This window comes from Pecten maximus, chromosome 10 (genome assembly GCF_902652985.1).
Source record: "Pecten maximus chromosome 10, xPecMax1.1, whole genome shotgun sequence".
In the NCBI taxonomy this organism is placed as follows: Eukaryota; Metazoa; Mollusca; class Bivalvia; order Pectinida; family Pectinidae; genus Pecten; species Pecten maximus.
The window spans coordinates 38,409,740-38,424,193 of record NC_047024.1 but is presented as its reverse complement, the minus strand read 5'-3'; the positions used below and the strand labels follow the sequence as shown (position 1 = coordinate 38,424,193).

At 36.5% G+C, this 14,454-nt stretch overlaps 1 protein-coding gene across 8 annotated transcripts in view; it reads left to right on the top strand.

Moving 5' to 3' along the window:
* LOC117336750 (rho family-interacting cell polarization regulator 2-like) overlaps positions 1-12,359 on the top strand; it is a 119,381-nt gene extending 107,022 nt beyond the window's left edge. For all 8 annotated transcript variants that reach the window (XM_033897371.1, XM_033897370.1, XM_033897374.1 and 5 more), the window contains 12 exons: positions 1,384-1,492; positions 1,633-2,175; positions 2,436-2,554; positions 2,691-2,901; positions 3,483-3,612; positions 5,029-5,187; positions 5,411-5,560; positions 5,807-5,956; positions 6,183-6,229; positions 7,116-7,199; positions 7,569-7,662; positions 7,880-12,359. In XM_033897371.1, coding sequence (XP_033753262.1) covers positions 1,384-1,492; positions 1,633-2,175; positions 2,436-2,554; positions 2,691-2,901; positions 3,483-3,612; positions 5,029-5,187; positions 5,411-5,560; positions 5,807-5,956; positions 6,183-6,229; positions 7,116-7,199; positions 7,569-7,662; positions 7,880-7,956 — 1,873 coding nt within the window. In that variant the 3' untranslated portion in view covers positions 7,957-12,359. The remainder of the gene's footprint in view (positions 1-1,383; positions 1,493-1,632; positions 2,176-2,435; positions 2,555-2,690; positions 2,902-3,482; positions 3,613-5,028; positions 5,188-5,410; positions 5,561-5,806; positions 5,957-6,182; positions 6,230-7,115; positions 7,200-7,568; positions 7,663-7,879) is intronic.
* Positions 12,360-14,454: the final 2,095 nt, after the last annotated feature.

Genomic DNA, 14,454 nt, shown 5'->3' with positions numbered 1-14,454 from the left:
TTTCCAAATGATAGTCCATATATATATGTATATAGTATCAAGGGTAGTAACTACAAAGAGGGGGAAGACGAACGTATTTAAAAAAAAATAATTTGTCGTATTCTGCGGGTCAAAAATCTTAGTGACACATACATTACCTTAAAGAGAAATGTTTTATCTTTCCAATGAGTGTTCGATGAACAAAATTGGCCAAGTATAATCCAAGTTATGACCTGACGAATTCGGAAATAGATGCCGAAATGGCTAGGTCGGAATCTCCCTGTCCGGTTGAATAGTCGCCTCGCCTCTAATGGGTACCTCAATAACCATTCAGAAATCGAAAAATCGACGCTTGCAGCGGTATACAGTAACCATAACTATGTCCATATAGGATGTCGGTTGGTTATGTTATCCGTCATGTGCCGTAGCCAATTCCATATTACATCACCGAGCTTACCGTCTTCAAAAAAAAACCACCATCTTTCCCTTCATTCGGAACGCTTCTTGGCTGTACGACCACTGTAACAAAATCACGAAAGGTTAGGGAAAGATGGCGGTGTTTTTGAAGACGGTAAGCTCGGTGATGTAATATGGAATTGGCTACGGCACATGACGGATAACATAACCAACCAACATCCTATATTGACATAGTTATGGTTACTGTATACCGCTGCAAGCGTCGATTTTTCGATTTCTGAATGGTTATTGAGGTACCCATTAGAGGCGAGGCGACTATTCAACCGGACAGGGAGATTCCGACCTAGCCATTTCGGCATCTATTTCCGAATTCGTCAGGTCATAACTTGGATAATACATGGCCAATTTTGTTCATCGAACACTCATTGGAAAGATAAAACATTTCTCTTAAAGGTAATGTATGTGTCACTAAGATTTTTGACCCGCAGAATACGACAAATTATATTTTTTTAAATACGTTCGTCTTCCCCCTCTTTGTAGTTACTACCCTTGATACTATATACATATATATATAGACTATCATTTGGAAAATCGTGCCAAGCCCCTGTGTAGGGTACTACAGCACATATCTATGTTATCTCTGGAATTGTATACAAACTGATTGATTTTCTTGCTTGTTGAGTTTAGATCAGAAAGAAAACATTAGTGTTGTTCACAATAACATTTTCCCGGAAAGTCATTTCACTTATACACAAAATTCTTCTTGATTTTGGTACTTTTTTGTATGAAAACAGAAAAAAATATTGAAATTTTTTTTATTTATGTTTTTTTTTTGGCTTCAGAATGCATGTTCTCACCAAGATTCTATACATGTATTTTGTTTAAAACATGTTCATTAATCATCACTTTATAACGTTAAAAAAAAAATGTCTTAAAATAATAAAACATTGTTTGTGAATTTAAATCCACATCTTTTAATCTCTACAGCCCACTAGATGGCGTTGAGGAGAGCATGTCCTACTTTGAGGTGCCTATGCGACCTGCCAACACACCAAGGAGACGTCCCGTATCTGTATTAGCTCTCAATGGCGAGTTAGTAAGTACCAGATGATGTAGTCCATATCACCAGCTTTTATTGGATCAATCTATGTTTAAATTTAATTTTCTTATCATTTGTTTTATTAAGACATAATTGATTGTCAATTAAGAATGAAAAAATCAAAATTGATGTTTCAGAATGGAAGTTACATGAGCCTATCCGATAAACAGGAGCGCCGGTTCTCAACACCTCTGTCCCTCACCAAGGATGATAACTTTCTATTCCGTACATCAGCGGCCAGCAGTGCGAGTGCCCAATCCTCTCCCTACCCCTCCAGTGAGGGGCGACTACTACACAGAGACTCGGGGTTCTCCAGTGCCATCAACCTTCCCACATCTTCCCCTGTACAGTCCAAGAAACCCCTCACCTCTCCTCCATCTCCTCCCCTGGAGACGAGGGCCCGGTCCCCGCCCCTGACCAGGGAGGGGCTCCCCACCCACCAGTCCCCGGTCCATCCTTCATCCCCTGTCCTTTCACACTCCACCCTTCCATCTTCTGTGTTCAATCATCTCCACTTCCCTGTGGCATCCAGTCACAGTAGCACCCAGGTGCGAGAGGAACCGCAAACGGTGGAGGACGCTCTCAATTCACTACAGACTGCCCTAGAAGATTTCCATGGTCAGTACCGTGAACTGGAACGACTGGAGGATGTAGTGGTTACTCTGGAACATGTACTCAGGGTAAGTACCAGAATCAGTGGAAACTGCTTAATTGTTCTGCGAATAACTTTAATGGAACACTTGTATATTTCCTCACAGATCAGTAATGTTCTAACTAATTCTGTAACAGGTACAAGTTGTTAAAGAAGTTAGCTTTGTTATTATGAAATTGTTGTTGTTATACAGTTTTTAAACTGTATTATAAAAAAAAATCCTTGTGTGAATATCCTTGTTGTAGTTATATTAATTATTCATTAATTGCTGTGGTTTTATATCTGTAGAAGGAGTCTCGGTGTAGTTCACGTTCCTCCAGTATCAGTATATCTATAGAGAGTGCCCTGGAGGCGTTCGACTTCCTCAACACTGAGGAGACAATGGTAGAGGAAGCAGAACCTCAGGTGTAAGTACCAAACATTACAATACAGTTCAGTTTAGAAATCTTATGTTTGTTGAGATTCTGAAATGAAAAATTGATTTCATCTAATATCAGGTATTTTTCCACTCTTGTATTCAAAAACTTTTGATTTATTCCTCAGAGACCAAGCGGCATTTGATAACATCATATCCAGTCCTGAATCAACTGCTAAAACAGCTGACTCTGGCATTGAGTCGTTAGCCAAGCGCTTGAGTGAGGACACACAGCTGGGATCCAGTGAAGGATCAAGTCCCCTACCCCCTACCACAGGGAATGACCAAGTGGACCACGCCCTAATATACCACCTGGTGTACTGTGAACGTCTACTAGAGGTATGGCGTCTCTTTGGATTCCGTATTGTTTAAACTTCGAAATTCTAATAATTTTAATTCTGAGAACATTTTGTATCTCGAAGCGTTGTAAAGATTAAATTTAAAGTTTGTTTATTTGTGAATTCATTTAAGTTGCAATTTAATTTGAGTTTAAGCTGTAGTATTATTGCAACTCAACATTACACAAAGGAAACATGAAATGCAGTTACTGTAATAAACCTAACAAGCACATCTGTCTCTATAAGGACACCTCTACCATTTTCCAGAAAAAAAAGTATGAGTGCGCTAATTGAAACATATGAAAAGTTCCTTATCTCACTGATCTTACAATAGAATCTTCAGTCTTTCAACCAAAGACTCTAGATTGTTTTCGCACAGAGATTTGTCTCTGGTTTTTCAAGCACACATTTTACATGTTAGGTCAAATACAGTAAGTGTTTGAACACAAATAGATATAATAGATAGATAAATTGAGCATATTTTGGAATATTGATTTTTATGTACCACAGGCTGGGAGTCAGACGGCTCATATAGAAGAAATTAATGGATTATTTATTAGAACTGATATTTTTGTGTTGCAGAGTCTGGGTAACTTTGGTCCACTGAAGTGTCGAGAAATCTATGCATTAGACAAGCTACAGAAGCAGGCAGAGATCATAGAACACTTAATCAAGGTGGCGAGTACTGGGGCAGTAATAGACCTCCTCACAGGTACGTAATAGTCCCCTGTTAGGTACGTAATAGTTCCCTGTTAGGTACGTAATAGTTCCCTGGTAGATATGTAATAGTTCCCTTTTAGGTACGTAATAGTTCCCTGGTAGATATGTAATAGTTCCCTGTTAGGTACGTAATAGTTTCCTGTTAGGTACGTAATAGTCCCCTGTTAGGTACGTAATAGTCCCCTGTTAGGTACGTAATAGTTCCCTGGTAGGTACGTAATAGTCCCCTGTTAGGTACGTAATAGTTCCCTGGTAGGTACGTAATAGTCCCCTGTTAGGTACGTAATAGTTCCCTGTTAGGTACGTAATAGTTTCCCTGTTAGTTAGGTACGTATAGTTCCCTGTTAGGTACGTAATAGTTCCCTGTTAGGTACGTAATAGTTCCCTGTTAGGTACGTAATAGTTCCCTGTTAGGTACGTAATAGTTCCCTGTTAGGTACGTAATAGTTCCCTGTTAGGTACGTAATAGTTCCCTGTTAGGTACGTAATAGTTCCCTGTAAGGTACGTAATAGTCCCCTGTTAGGTACGTAATAGTTCCCTGGTAGGTACGTAATAGTCCCCTGTTAGGTACGTAATAGTTCCCTGTTAGGTACGTAATAGTTCCCTGTTAGGTACGTAATAGTCCCCTGTTAGGTACGTAATAGTTCCCTGTTAGGTACGTAATAGTTCCCTGTAAGGTACGTAATAGTCCCCTGTTAGGTACGTAATAGTTCCCTGGTAGGTACGTAATAGTTCCCTGTTAGGTACGTAATAGTTCCCTGTTAGGTACGTAATAGTTCCCCGTTAGGTACGTAATAGTTCCCCCGTTAGGTACGTAATAGTTCCCCTGTTAGGTACGTAATAGTTCCCTGTTAGGTACGTAATAGTTCCCTGTTAGGTACGTAATAGTTCCCTGGTAGGTACGTAATAGTCCCCTGTTAGGTACGTAATAGTTCCCTGTTAGGTACGTAATAGTTCCCTGTTAGGTACGTAATAGTTCCCTGTTAGGTACGTAATAGTCCCCTGTTAGGTACGTAATAGTTCCCTATTAGATATGGTTGTCAAATTATCATATTGATAAGTATATTTCCCATGTAGTTGATTTGACACCTTTGTGATCATTTCAGATTCAGATAACAATATAGATGGATTCCTACTGAAACTTGATTTTTGTTTTTTTGGGGTTTTTTTTTCTGCTGCTTTTGTTTAATTTCTGCATCAGAATGTTATTGACATAAATAGAGGCTGGATCATTTTGATCACATGAAAGTATTAATAAAGTCTGTGTTAAAGAAAACATAAATGTACAAGGAAAAAAAATCATGTCAGATTTTTACAGCATGTTAAATTCAGGTGCCAATTAAGGGAAGCTTCTCTACGCTCCATCAGCCTACCTAGTAAATATATCTGATATCTTTATTTTGACAGTGATGACAGATTTGAGCGATGACAAAAGTCTACGCGAGTTCTGGGCGAGATGTACTGACCACAATGTGCTGTACATACTCCCAGAAAAGTTGGTGACCAGTCTGGAACAGAAATATGGTCCACAACTTCAGTCCAAGTACAACAAGGAACCAAAGAAAGGTAAAAAGAATTTTTTTGTTTCTATGCTGGAACCTTTTAAATCCTCCAGAAATCTGTATAAAGGAAACACATATATAGTTATTATTGATGTTAATGTACCACGGTTAAACCACATTTCATATCAAATGTTTGGTTTAGTCAGACTTTTTCTAGAATTTGTCCGTGATAATTGTTCCCCAAGACTACATGACACATGTGATTGATGTGAATGATTAACTTTCAGTGTTAAGACACCTGGTAATGAGGATACTAGACGTACCTAGTTACGACCCAGAAAAGATCAAGTCCACGTGTGTTGTGACCCTTCACCAGTTCATGCGCTACTTCAAGGACGAGGGAGGCTTTGCCAACGTAGACGGAGTTGCCTCTGATTGTAAGTTGTAACCCTCAGTGAAGCTGAATACTATAAGAACTAAAAGTAAATTTTCCTAAAATATTTAAATCAAGACTACAGTAATACTTTAAATCAGTTACAAATCAATGATTCCCGATCACTTCCAGGTCATGTGTTATTGATGATGGTTACCATAGCTACCATATAGGTATTTTTGTCCTCATTACACAAGATTAGAGTCATGAGAGTTACCATAGTTACTAGATAGATATGTTTTTTCCACAGTACACATGATAGAACAACTCTGTTCCACAAACCCTGATGCTGTGATCAAGACAATATTATCGCTGCGGGATGAACTTCCCTCCTCGCCCTGCCTCAAGGTCATGGGGGCATTACTGGTGTCCAAAAGCCAGGAGGTGCAGAAGTGTCTAGGTCAGTGATACTTCCGAATTTGATGGGGTTTTTTATTTAATAGTTCATAATCTCTTAATTATTTCATTGTTAATGAAATAAAGTTTTTTTCATCTATCAATCTAATTTGCCATAAAATTGACTGAACATGTAAGTCTAAGTTCAGACATTAGAACTGGGCAACATATCAATGCATGATCTTTTGTATGTTTGACTGAATGTTTTAAAGATATTTGTTGTATTTCAGCATCCTATCTGAACTTGATCAACATGAAAAGTGACGAAAGAACAAAGGTAAGTGGCTTTATTTGCATGAATCAAAATTAGATTAGTTTTAGATTTTGTTTTTAAAATAAAATCTTTTTATTCCCGACTTCACCAAAACGGGATATTAATTTGGGTTTGTCCATCTGTCAGTCACAGTTTGTTTCCATGCAATAGCTGCAAGAAATGGAATTAGATTTTCTTCATACTTGGTAACAACAGATTTTCTTCAAACTTGGTAACAAGGTTTAAAGTTTAAAGGACTCTGCTAAGTTCAATATCCATTTTGCCGGACTTTATATGACAGAGTTATGGCCCCTTCATTAGCTAAAACCTTGTTTTCTGTGGTTTCTGTTAAATAACTGGAATAGTTGTTAACACATTTTCTTCAAACTGTTAACAAGGTTAAATGCCTTAGGGCTTTGCCAAGTTCAATTGAGTTATAGCCCCTTCATTAACTGAAAAAGTTGTTTTCTGCTGTTATATTTACCAATTATCTTCCCTCGATTTATGAAAAACATTGTTATTTGTTGTTAAATAACATCCCAAATATTTTTTGAAAGTCTTCAAACTTGGGACAGGATTCAATGTGTTAAGGGTTTAAACAAATTTGTGATAGGGTTTGGTAATGGCAGATGAAGAGAAGTCTTGCAGTGGTGTACAATAAGTACAATACATTAGTTTTTGGTGAAACTATGTTCAATTTAATACCTGAAGAAATTTAACTTAAATAAATGGCAATAAATCTTTTTCTTATCAATACATGTATTTGAATCAACTGTGTAGTGAGACATTATCAACTTATATTTTTGTTATCATTGTCTGAAGTTAAATTCATTGAATTTATAATAATGATTTTAATAATACACTGTCATTGTTTGATAGGTATTTACCTGTATTTTGTATACCTTTCTAGGCCATTGTGGTATTCGTGGAGGGACTGGAGGATAAAACGTCAGAGATCCGGGCAGGATCCTGTATAGCTTTATCCTTGTTAGAGGTATGTAGCCTTACACAACCTGTGTACTTGATCTTACTGTGAGGTGTTGTATAAAATTGCTGTAGCATTAGTAACATATGTATGAGAGTACCCATCTTATTGTGTTCAAACAAAAATACCTTCATTAATGGTATTTTCTGACTCAAATTTTACCCTTATATTGACCTATACTGACTTGACCTCTTTGTTGAAATTTGCTAAGAGTCATTTTTTCGGATTTATTTGATTCTCTACGTGTAACAAATCAACAATTGTTTTGATTTATTGTCACTCAGTCATGATGTATTTACCAACATTTTTTTGGTATTCAGATCTAAATCTTTGTGTCAAACTTTACATGATATTCAAGCTTTGAGTTTGTGTTTTCAGGCCACAGAAGGAATAGACCAATTAGCCTACATCTGTCATACAGACACCTCTCAGTCAGTACGACTGAAGGCCAAGGAAGCACTTGTGTCCTTGGGTAAGTTATCTCCCCTACCCTTCAGTTTAACACCATATTCTCCTGAAACAGATACTCGTTACATTAACTTCAATATTCACAGAAACTTATTGGATGTTGTTTTTGGAGATTTTTCTCCATACATTTTAATTATTGTCTATATATCCAAACATTTCTTGTCTAAAAGTCTGATTTGAATTTAAATTAATTATTTTTTGGCATTTGTTTACCTGAACAGGTGAGGAAGGGCGCAGGGCCTATGATGAAGGTCAGCTGACAAGTCACGGATTCCAAGGTGTTCATGTCAGGAAGTGAGGTTATACTGGGGCTGCTGTGATCATTTTGCTGGCAGATGTTATAGTGAGCATTAATTCACTGAGAAATGTGATGATATAGTGAGCATTAAGTCACTGAGAAGTTTTGAGGACATAGTGAGCACTTGTCTGACTGGAAGTACCCTGTTGATGTTCCTCTAAATTGTCGCAAGTCTCCAAGACTCATACTTCTCAAATGGATGTGCTTTCATCTAGAATGACAACTAATCTAGACTGTACCTCTAGTGCTGAAGTCTAAAAAGGAAAACTTATCAACCATATTAGATCTCTAGTGCTGTTATTGGGGAGAAATGATCAGTATTGTATGTCTAGTGCTGTGATTTAGAAGGACAACTGATGCACCAGATCTAGTACTGTATTCTACAGATAGTGCCCCTAGAGCAGACAAGCTGACAGGACTACTACTGTAGATGGAAAATGGAATATCCAAGGGAACTGAAAAATACCTTGTAAAGGAGGAAATCACACATGACACTTGGATTATATTGAGAGGCAGCATAGAGTATATGAGTATGACGCCAAATTTCAACTTGAAAAAAGGTGATTGTAAAAAGTCAACCAGTCACCAAGGAACAGGGAAGGGTGTGCAGATGTGCAATACATTGTTTATAAAGTTTTAGTGAATATGGTCAGTATATATATCTACAGAAATCAATATTACCAGTGAGACACATTTTCACCAAATGAATAGTTAGATGGTGTGGAGACTACAAAGAAACTACTTACTGTGTTTACATACTCAGTAAATCTCATGTTTATTACCGGATTACTTTATATGTGATGTTCATTCTTCTATAGTCAAAATAGTGCAATATATATCATATGGCAATTCTGAAAGGTTCATGATATTACGGTGGTCAACACCTTGCTGAATACATATATTCCCTGTGCAGACTTGTGTTGTATTATGAGGTTGAGAATTGTATTGTGTGTAACATTGCTATAATGACAGATGTGCTGTGGGACACAGCGCAGTAAGCAATAAGTTGTTTACACAGTCGCAAGTCAGGACATTACATTGTGTTGGCCAAACTAGCTGGTGTACATTTCAAAACATTGCCTGACTTACCTAAACTGATATAGAGAGTTTTGGCTGATATTGTGCTGCAATACACACAGAGGATTTTGTGATATCGTGGAACAGAACTCTGGTAATGTGATGTTTCTATTAGGTCATTAGTGACTCGTACAGGATGGCAATATGTGGACAAAGGAGACAAACTTGTGTTTATATATATATATATACCTGTGATGATGATAATTGTCATATAAAACTCTACAAATAGTTTGCATCTGTCACTTCTATGATTACTGATTGAATTATCTCCCTTGACCTTTTGTCTTGTCTTAATATTTAATTATCTCCCTTGGGCTATTGTCCTGTCTTAATATTTAATTATCTCCCTTGGGCTATTGTCTTGTCTTGCTATTTGAATTATCTCCCCTTTGCCCATGGTCAGCTCTGGTACTCTACCTCTAATGCTTGTTTCCTTTTATTTTTGTCTCTTTCAAATTATTGTTTGAATTTATTTCACATTATCTGTGAAGTTACTCAGTATATATAAGGAAATATTATTATGATAAGCAAATAGTTCTGTGATTTTCTTTAGAATCCTTGACCTTTTGCCTCCATGTTTTTTTTTGTTTTTTTTTTTAAATTATAACTGATCGTACTAAATGCATATCAAAGAAACATTAAAAAAATAACACTTTTGCAGTTAAATCATCTGAAGAGCTTATTGAAAATAGGCAGTAACTGAAACAAAACAATATGCTTAAAACTATTTAAAACGCTGGAGGTAAAATGATTATTTCATCTCATGCATGTAATTAATTCACTATAAAGAATTCTCCACCAGTGTTAGTTCCAGAAGTTATATCCATGGACTCACCACAATATATTGATGTACAATATTAACTACTTGCCATATTCATGTATTCGTATTAAGTTGTAACTGTAATGTATACAATTAATGTCTTCCGATGAATCAGCATTGAATCATTTACCAAATTATCTCCACTTTACTACCAATACTATGTCAGTTGATTTTAACATGCCTCAAAATCGTGAAGTTGCACTATTTTAAATGGTGCTTGTTGTACTGATAAAAATATGGATAAAAATCTAACTTATCGTTCGTAATGAAATATAATGTCAAATATAGATATGTTTCTTTAAAAAGGTCATATTCAAAAATCATGATATTGGTATTTTTTGTACAAGGACAGACTACTGGGTACAAAAGTAATCATTTTGGTAATGAAGAATTGTTGCCAATATCCTTGTCCTGAAAAATATAGGAAAAATAATTACAACACTAAAACCTAGAAAATCTTGACCTCATGTTTTAATTTTTCAGGTTAAATTTCAAATGTTTCTAAATCATAGTAACCTAATCTACACAATCAGTTTGTGTATCAGGGTTGATGTTTGTAATGTATGTATATTAGATAGCAGAGAAGTCTTTTTGACACTATCTGCTGCATATCTGTCATATTTGTTATACATTCCTTACCTCTGAAGATATTAAAACCTCTCTTCTGATTATCATTGTTTACCTGTAATAACCCATGATTACCTGTGCTGTCACTACATGTGGTTACCGATTACGTAATTACTTGTGATTACCTGTGCTGTCACTACATGTAGTTACCTATTATGTAATTACATGTGGTTATCGATTACGTAATTACTTGTGATTACCTGTGCTGTCACTACATGTGGTTACCTATTATGTAATTACCTGTGATTACCTGTGCTGTAATTACATGTGGTTACCTATTATGTAATAACCTGTGATTACCTGTTCTGTAATTACATGTGGTTACCTATTATGTAATTACCTGTGATTACCTGTGCTGTAATTACATGTGGTTACCTATTATGTAATTACCTGTGATTACCTGTGCTGTCACTACATGTGGTTACCTATTATGCAATTACCTGTGATTACCTGTGCTGTAATTACATGTGGTTACCTATTATGTAATAACCTGTGATTACCTGTTCTGTAATTACATGTGGTTACCTATTATGTAATTACCTGTGGTTACCTGTGCTGTAATTACATGTGGTTACCTATTATGTAATTACATGTGGTTACCTGTGCTGTAATTACATGTGGTTACCTCTTATGTAATTACCTGTGATTACCTGTGCAGTTATTACATGTGGTTACCTATTATGTAATAACCTGTGGTTACCTGTGCTGTAATTACATGTGGCTACCTATAACTGCATGTGGTTACTATTATGTAATTACTTATAGTTACCTGTCTAAAGCTTGAGCTTAAATTTCAATGTTATAAGTGATATTCTAGTCTAGATACAATTTTGACCATCAGTATGCCAATGCTTGGAGTATGACCACCCATGTTTTAGTGTAAACTTAGACACAAATCAGATCAAAATTCAGTTCTAAAAGAGCTTCATGTATCTAAATTGATTTACCCTCAGTGGAAAGTTTTTCAAGATAAAGATAGAAATCCAGAAGTACTGCCTGCGAATTGTTTGTTTCTCTTGCCTTTTTTTTTTTTTTATATAAAAAATAAGAAACATAGACATGAAATTGTATACTTGAAATAAGACAGTCTGATCTACAGTTACCTCCCTTAGTTTCACTCTTCCAGCACCGTATATAGCATAGTTTGACAGCCAATGGGGTTCGAGAATGGGAATACATGCAACCCCACATCCTTACGTATTGTCAAATTTTATTTCAACAAAATGTGATTGGCTCACTGTTCTGGGAAATTACAACCCATGATGCATACATGTATATACTAACTTTAGGATTATGATCCTATGCCACGCCCCTAGCTTTGTCATGGAAGTTACTAAGGATATACATTATAACTGTAGGACTCTGATCCTGTGCCACACTCCAGTGTCATGGAAGTTACTAAGGATATACATTATAACTGTAGGACTATGATCCTGTGTCATGGAAGTTACTAAGGATATACATTATAACTGTAGGACTCTGATCCTGTGCCACACCCCTGTGTCATGGAAGTTACTAAGGATATACATTATAACTGTAGGACTATGATCCTGTGCCACACTCCAGTGTCATGGAAGTTACTTAGGATTGATTAATATCACAGATTTGTCAGTATTTGTCTGGATTCCTGTGCTACTTTCCCTTACTGTACTTATTGATAAAAAGTTATACAAATTCATTAACCTGATGATTGTTAATTTGCTTAATTTAAATAAGAAAAATATAAATGAGGTACTAAGTATATATACAGGAATACATTGTGTGAGTATCTGTGTAATGTAGTGTACAGAGGTCTAGTCACCATCTACCAATGATAATTACCCTATGGGGACATGGTCATACAAATGACTATTACTGACGATTAAACATTGCAAATTAATGTTTTTGTCTTGTTGTGTTTTATGACTTTTAATTAGGTTTGTTTAGTAATGTGTCCATAGCTCTGATAACAGTGATATATTGTCATCCTACATTTGTGTAGGTGTGGTGGTGTTATGATTGTGATGGGGTTTTGACCCTAGAAGAAGTGTTTATCTACCCATTATTTACGTGAATCATATGATACATTCTGTCATTATATGGCTCCGACAGTACAAGTATACTTATTAGTGGCTTCAGGAAAAGCTCCTATATTAGAAATCGCTGTGCTTTCCACAGACCTCCAAAACAGCTACATGTAGAGATGTGCAGTACACATGACAGTCCTGTTGTCTCTCTTTGAGAACTTTTTCATGGCAGTCTAGTTTCGTTGAGAACTGTTTTCAAGACAGTCCTGCTGTCTCTTTGAGAACTGTTTTCATGACGGTCATGACGTCTCTCTTTAAGATCTGTTTTCATGACAGTCCTGCTGTCTCGTTGAGAACTGTTTTCATGACGGTCATGACGTCTCTCTTTAAGATCTGTTTTCATGACAGTCCTGCTGTCTCGTTGAGAACTGTTTTCATGACAGTCATGACGTCTCTCCTTGAGAACTGTTTTCATGATGGTTCTGCCGTTTCTTCGAGAACTGTTTTCATGACCGTCCTGTCCTTTTTCATGGCAGTATTGCCGTTTCTTTATAATCAAGTCGGTGAATGAGACATTTAAATTGTCAATACTATTGTTAAAACACGAGTCCTAGAAGGACTAAACAGTTGCATGATGCAGTTAACTCATTTAGTATTCTACTATATCAGACTCTTAATTTACATTGAAGATGACAATGTTTCTTTTCGAAATTCAAAGGTTTTGGTTTGGTTGTATTTGTTTAAAGTCCTATCAACAGCTAAGGTCATTGAAGGACAGCCTCCTCTATGTGTGATATGCTTGCGTGTGTATGCATGTTTTGGGTTTTCGTGTTGAGTCTCCTTTTGATAGTCCTGAACTTTTGCCGATGTATATTGCTACATCACTGAAGCATACTGCCGTTCAAATGAGTGTTCCCAATATCACAATTTGTATGAGTGATGTCGACAGCACAGACTAAACATTCAAATGTCATGGTTGGATTGTGTTGTGATAAGAAAACAATACAAACTGAATTAAACAAGAGGCCCATGGGCCTTAAAGGTCATCTGACTTTAATGACCCTTGTACAATCATTTCTGGTATGTTAAAGCTTATTAGTCCCCTGCCGTTTGAAAAACGGGGGGACTATAGGTTTACCCTCCGTCCGTCTGTCTGTCCGTCCGTCTGTCTGTCTGTCACGCAATAGTTGTCCGGACAACTCATTCTAAAGTACTACTCCAATTTTAAGGAAACTTGGTATACATGATCAGTATAACATGTAGTTGTGCATCCCACATTTTTTTTTTTCCAAAAACCAATTTTCAAAATGGCTGCCGGCTTCTCATTGGTTGAGGCTTGTCCGGACAACTCCTCTTAAAGTACTACTCCGATTTTAACAAAATTTGGTATTCATGATCAGTATAACATGTAGTTGTGCATCCCACATTTTTTTTTTCAAAAATTCATTTTTCAAAATGGCTGCCGGCTTCTCATTGGTTGAGGCTTGTCCGGACAACTCCTAAAGTACTACTCCGATTTTAATGAAACTTGGTATACATGATCAGTATAACATGTAGTTGTGCATCCAACATTTTTTTTTTCGAAAAACCAATTTTCAAAATGGCCGCCAACTTCTCATTGGTTGAGACTTGTCCGGACAACTCCTCCTCAAGTACTACTCCGATTTTAACGAAACTTGGTATACATGATCAGTATAACATGTAGTTGTGCATCCCACATATTTTTTCTTCAAAAATTCATTTTTCAAAATGGCTGCCGGCTTCTCATTGGTTGAAGCTTGTCCGGACAACTCCCCCTTAAAAGTACTACTCCGATTTTAACGAAATTTGGTATTCATGATCAGTATAACATGTAGTTGTGCATCCTACATTTTTTTCCAAAAACCAATTTTCAAAATGGCCGCCAACTTCTCATTGGTTGAGACTTGTCCGGACAACTCCTCCTAAAGTACTACTCCGATTTTAACG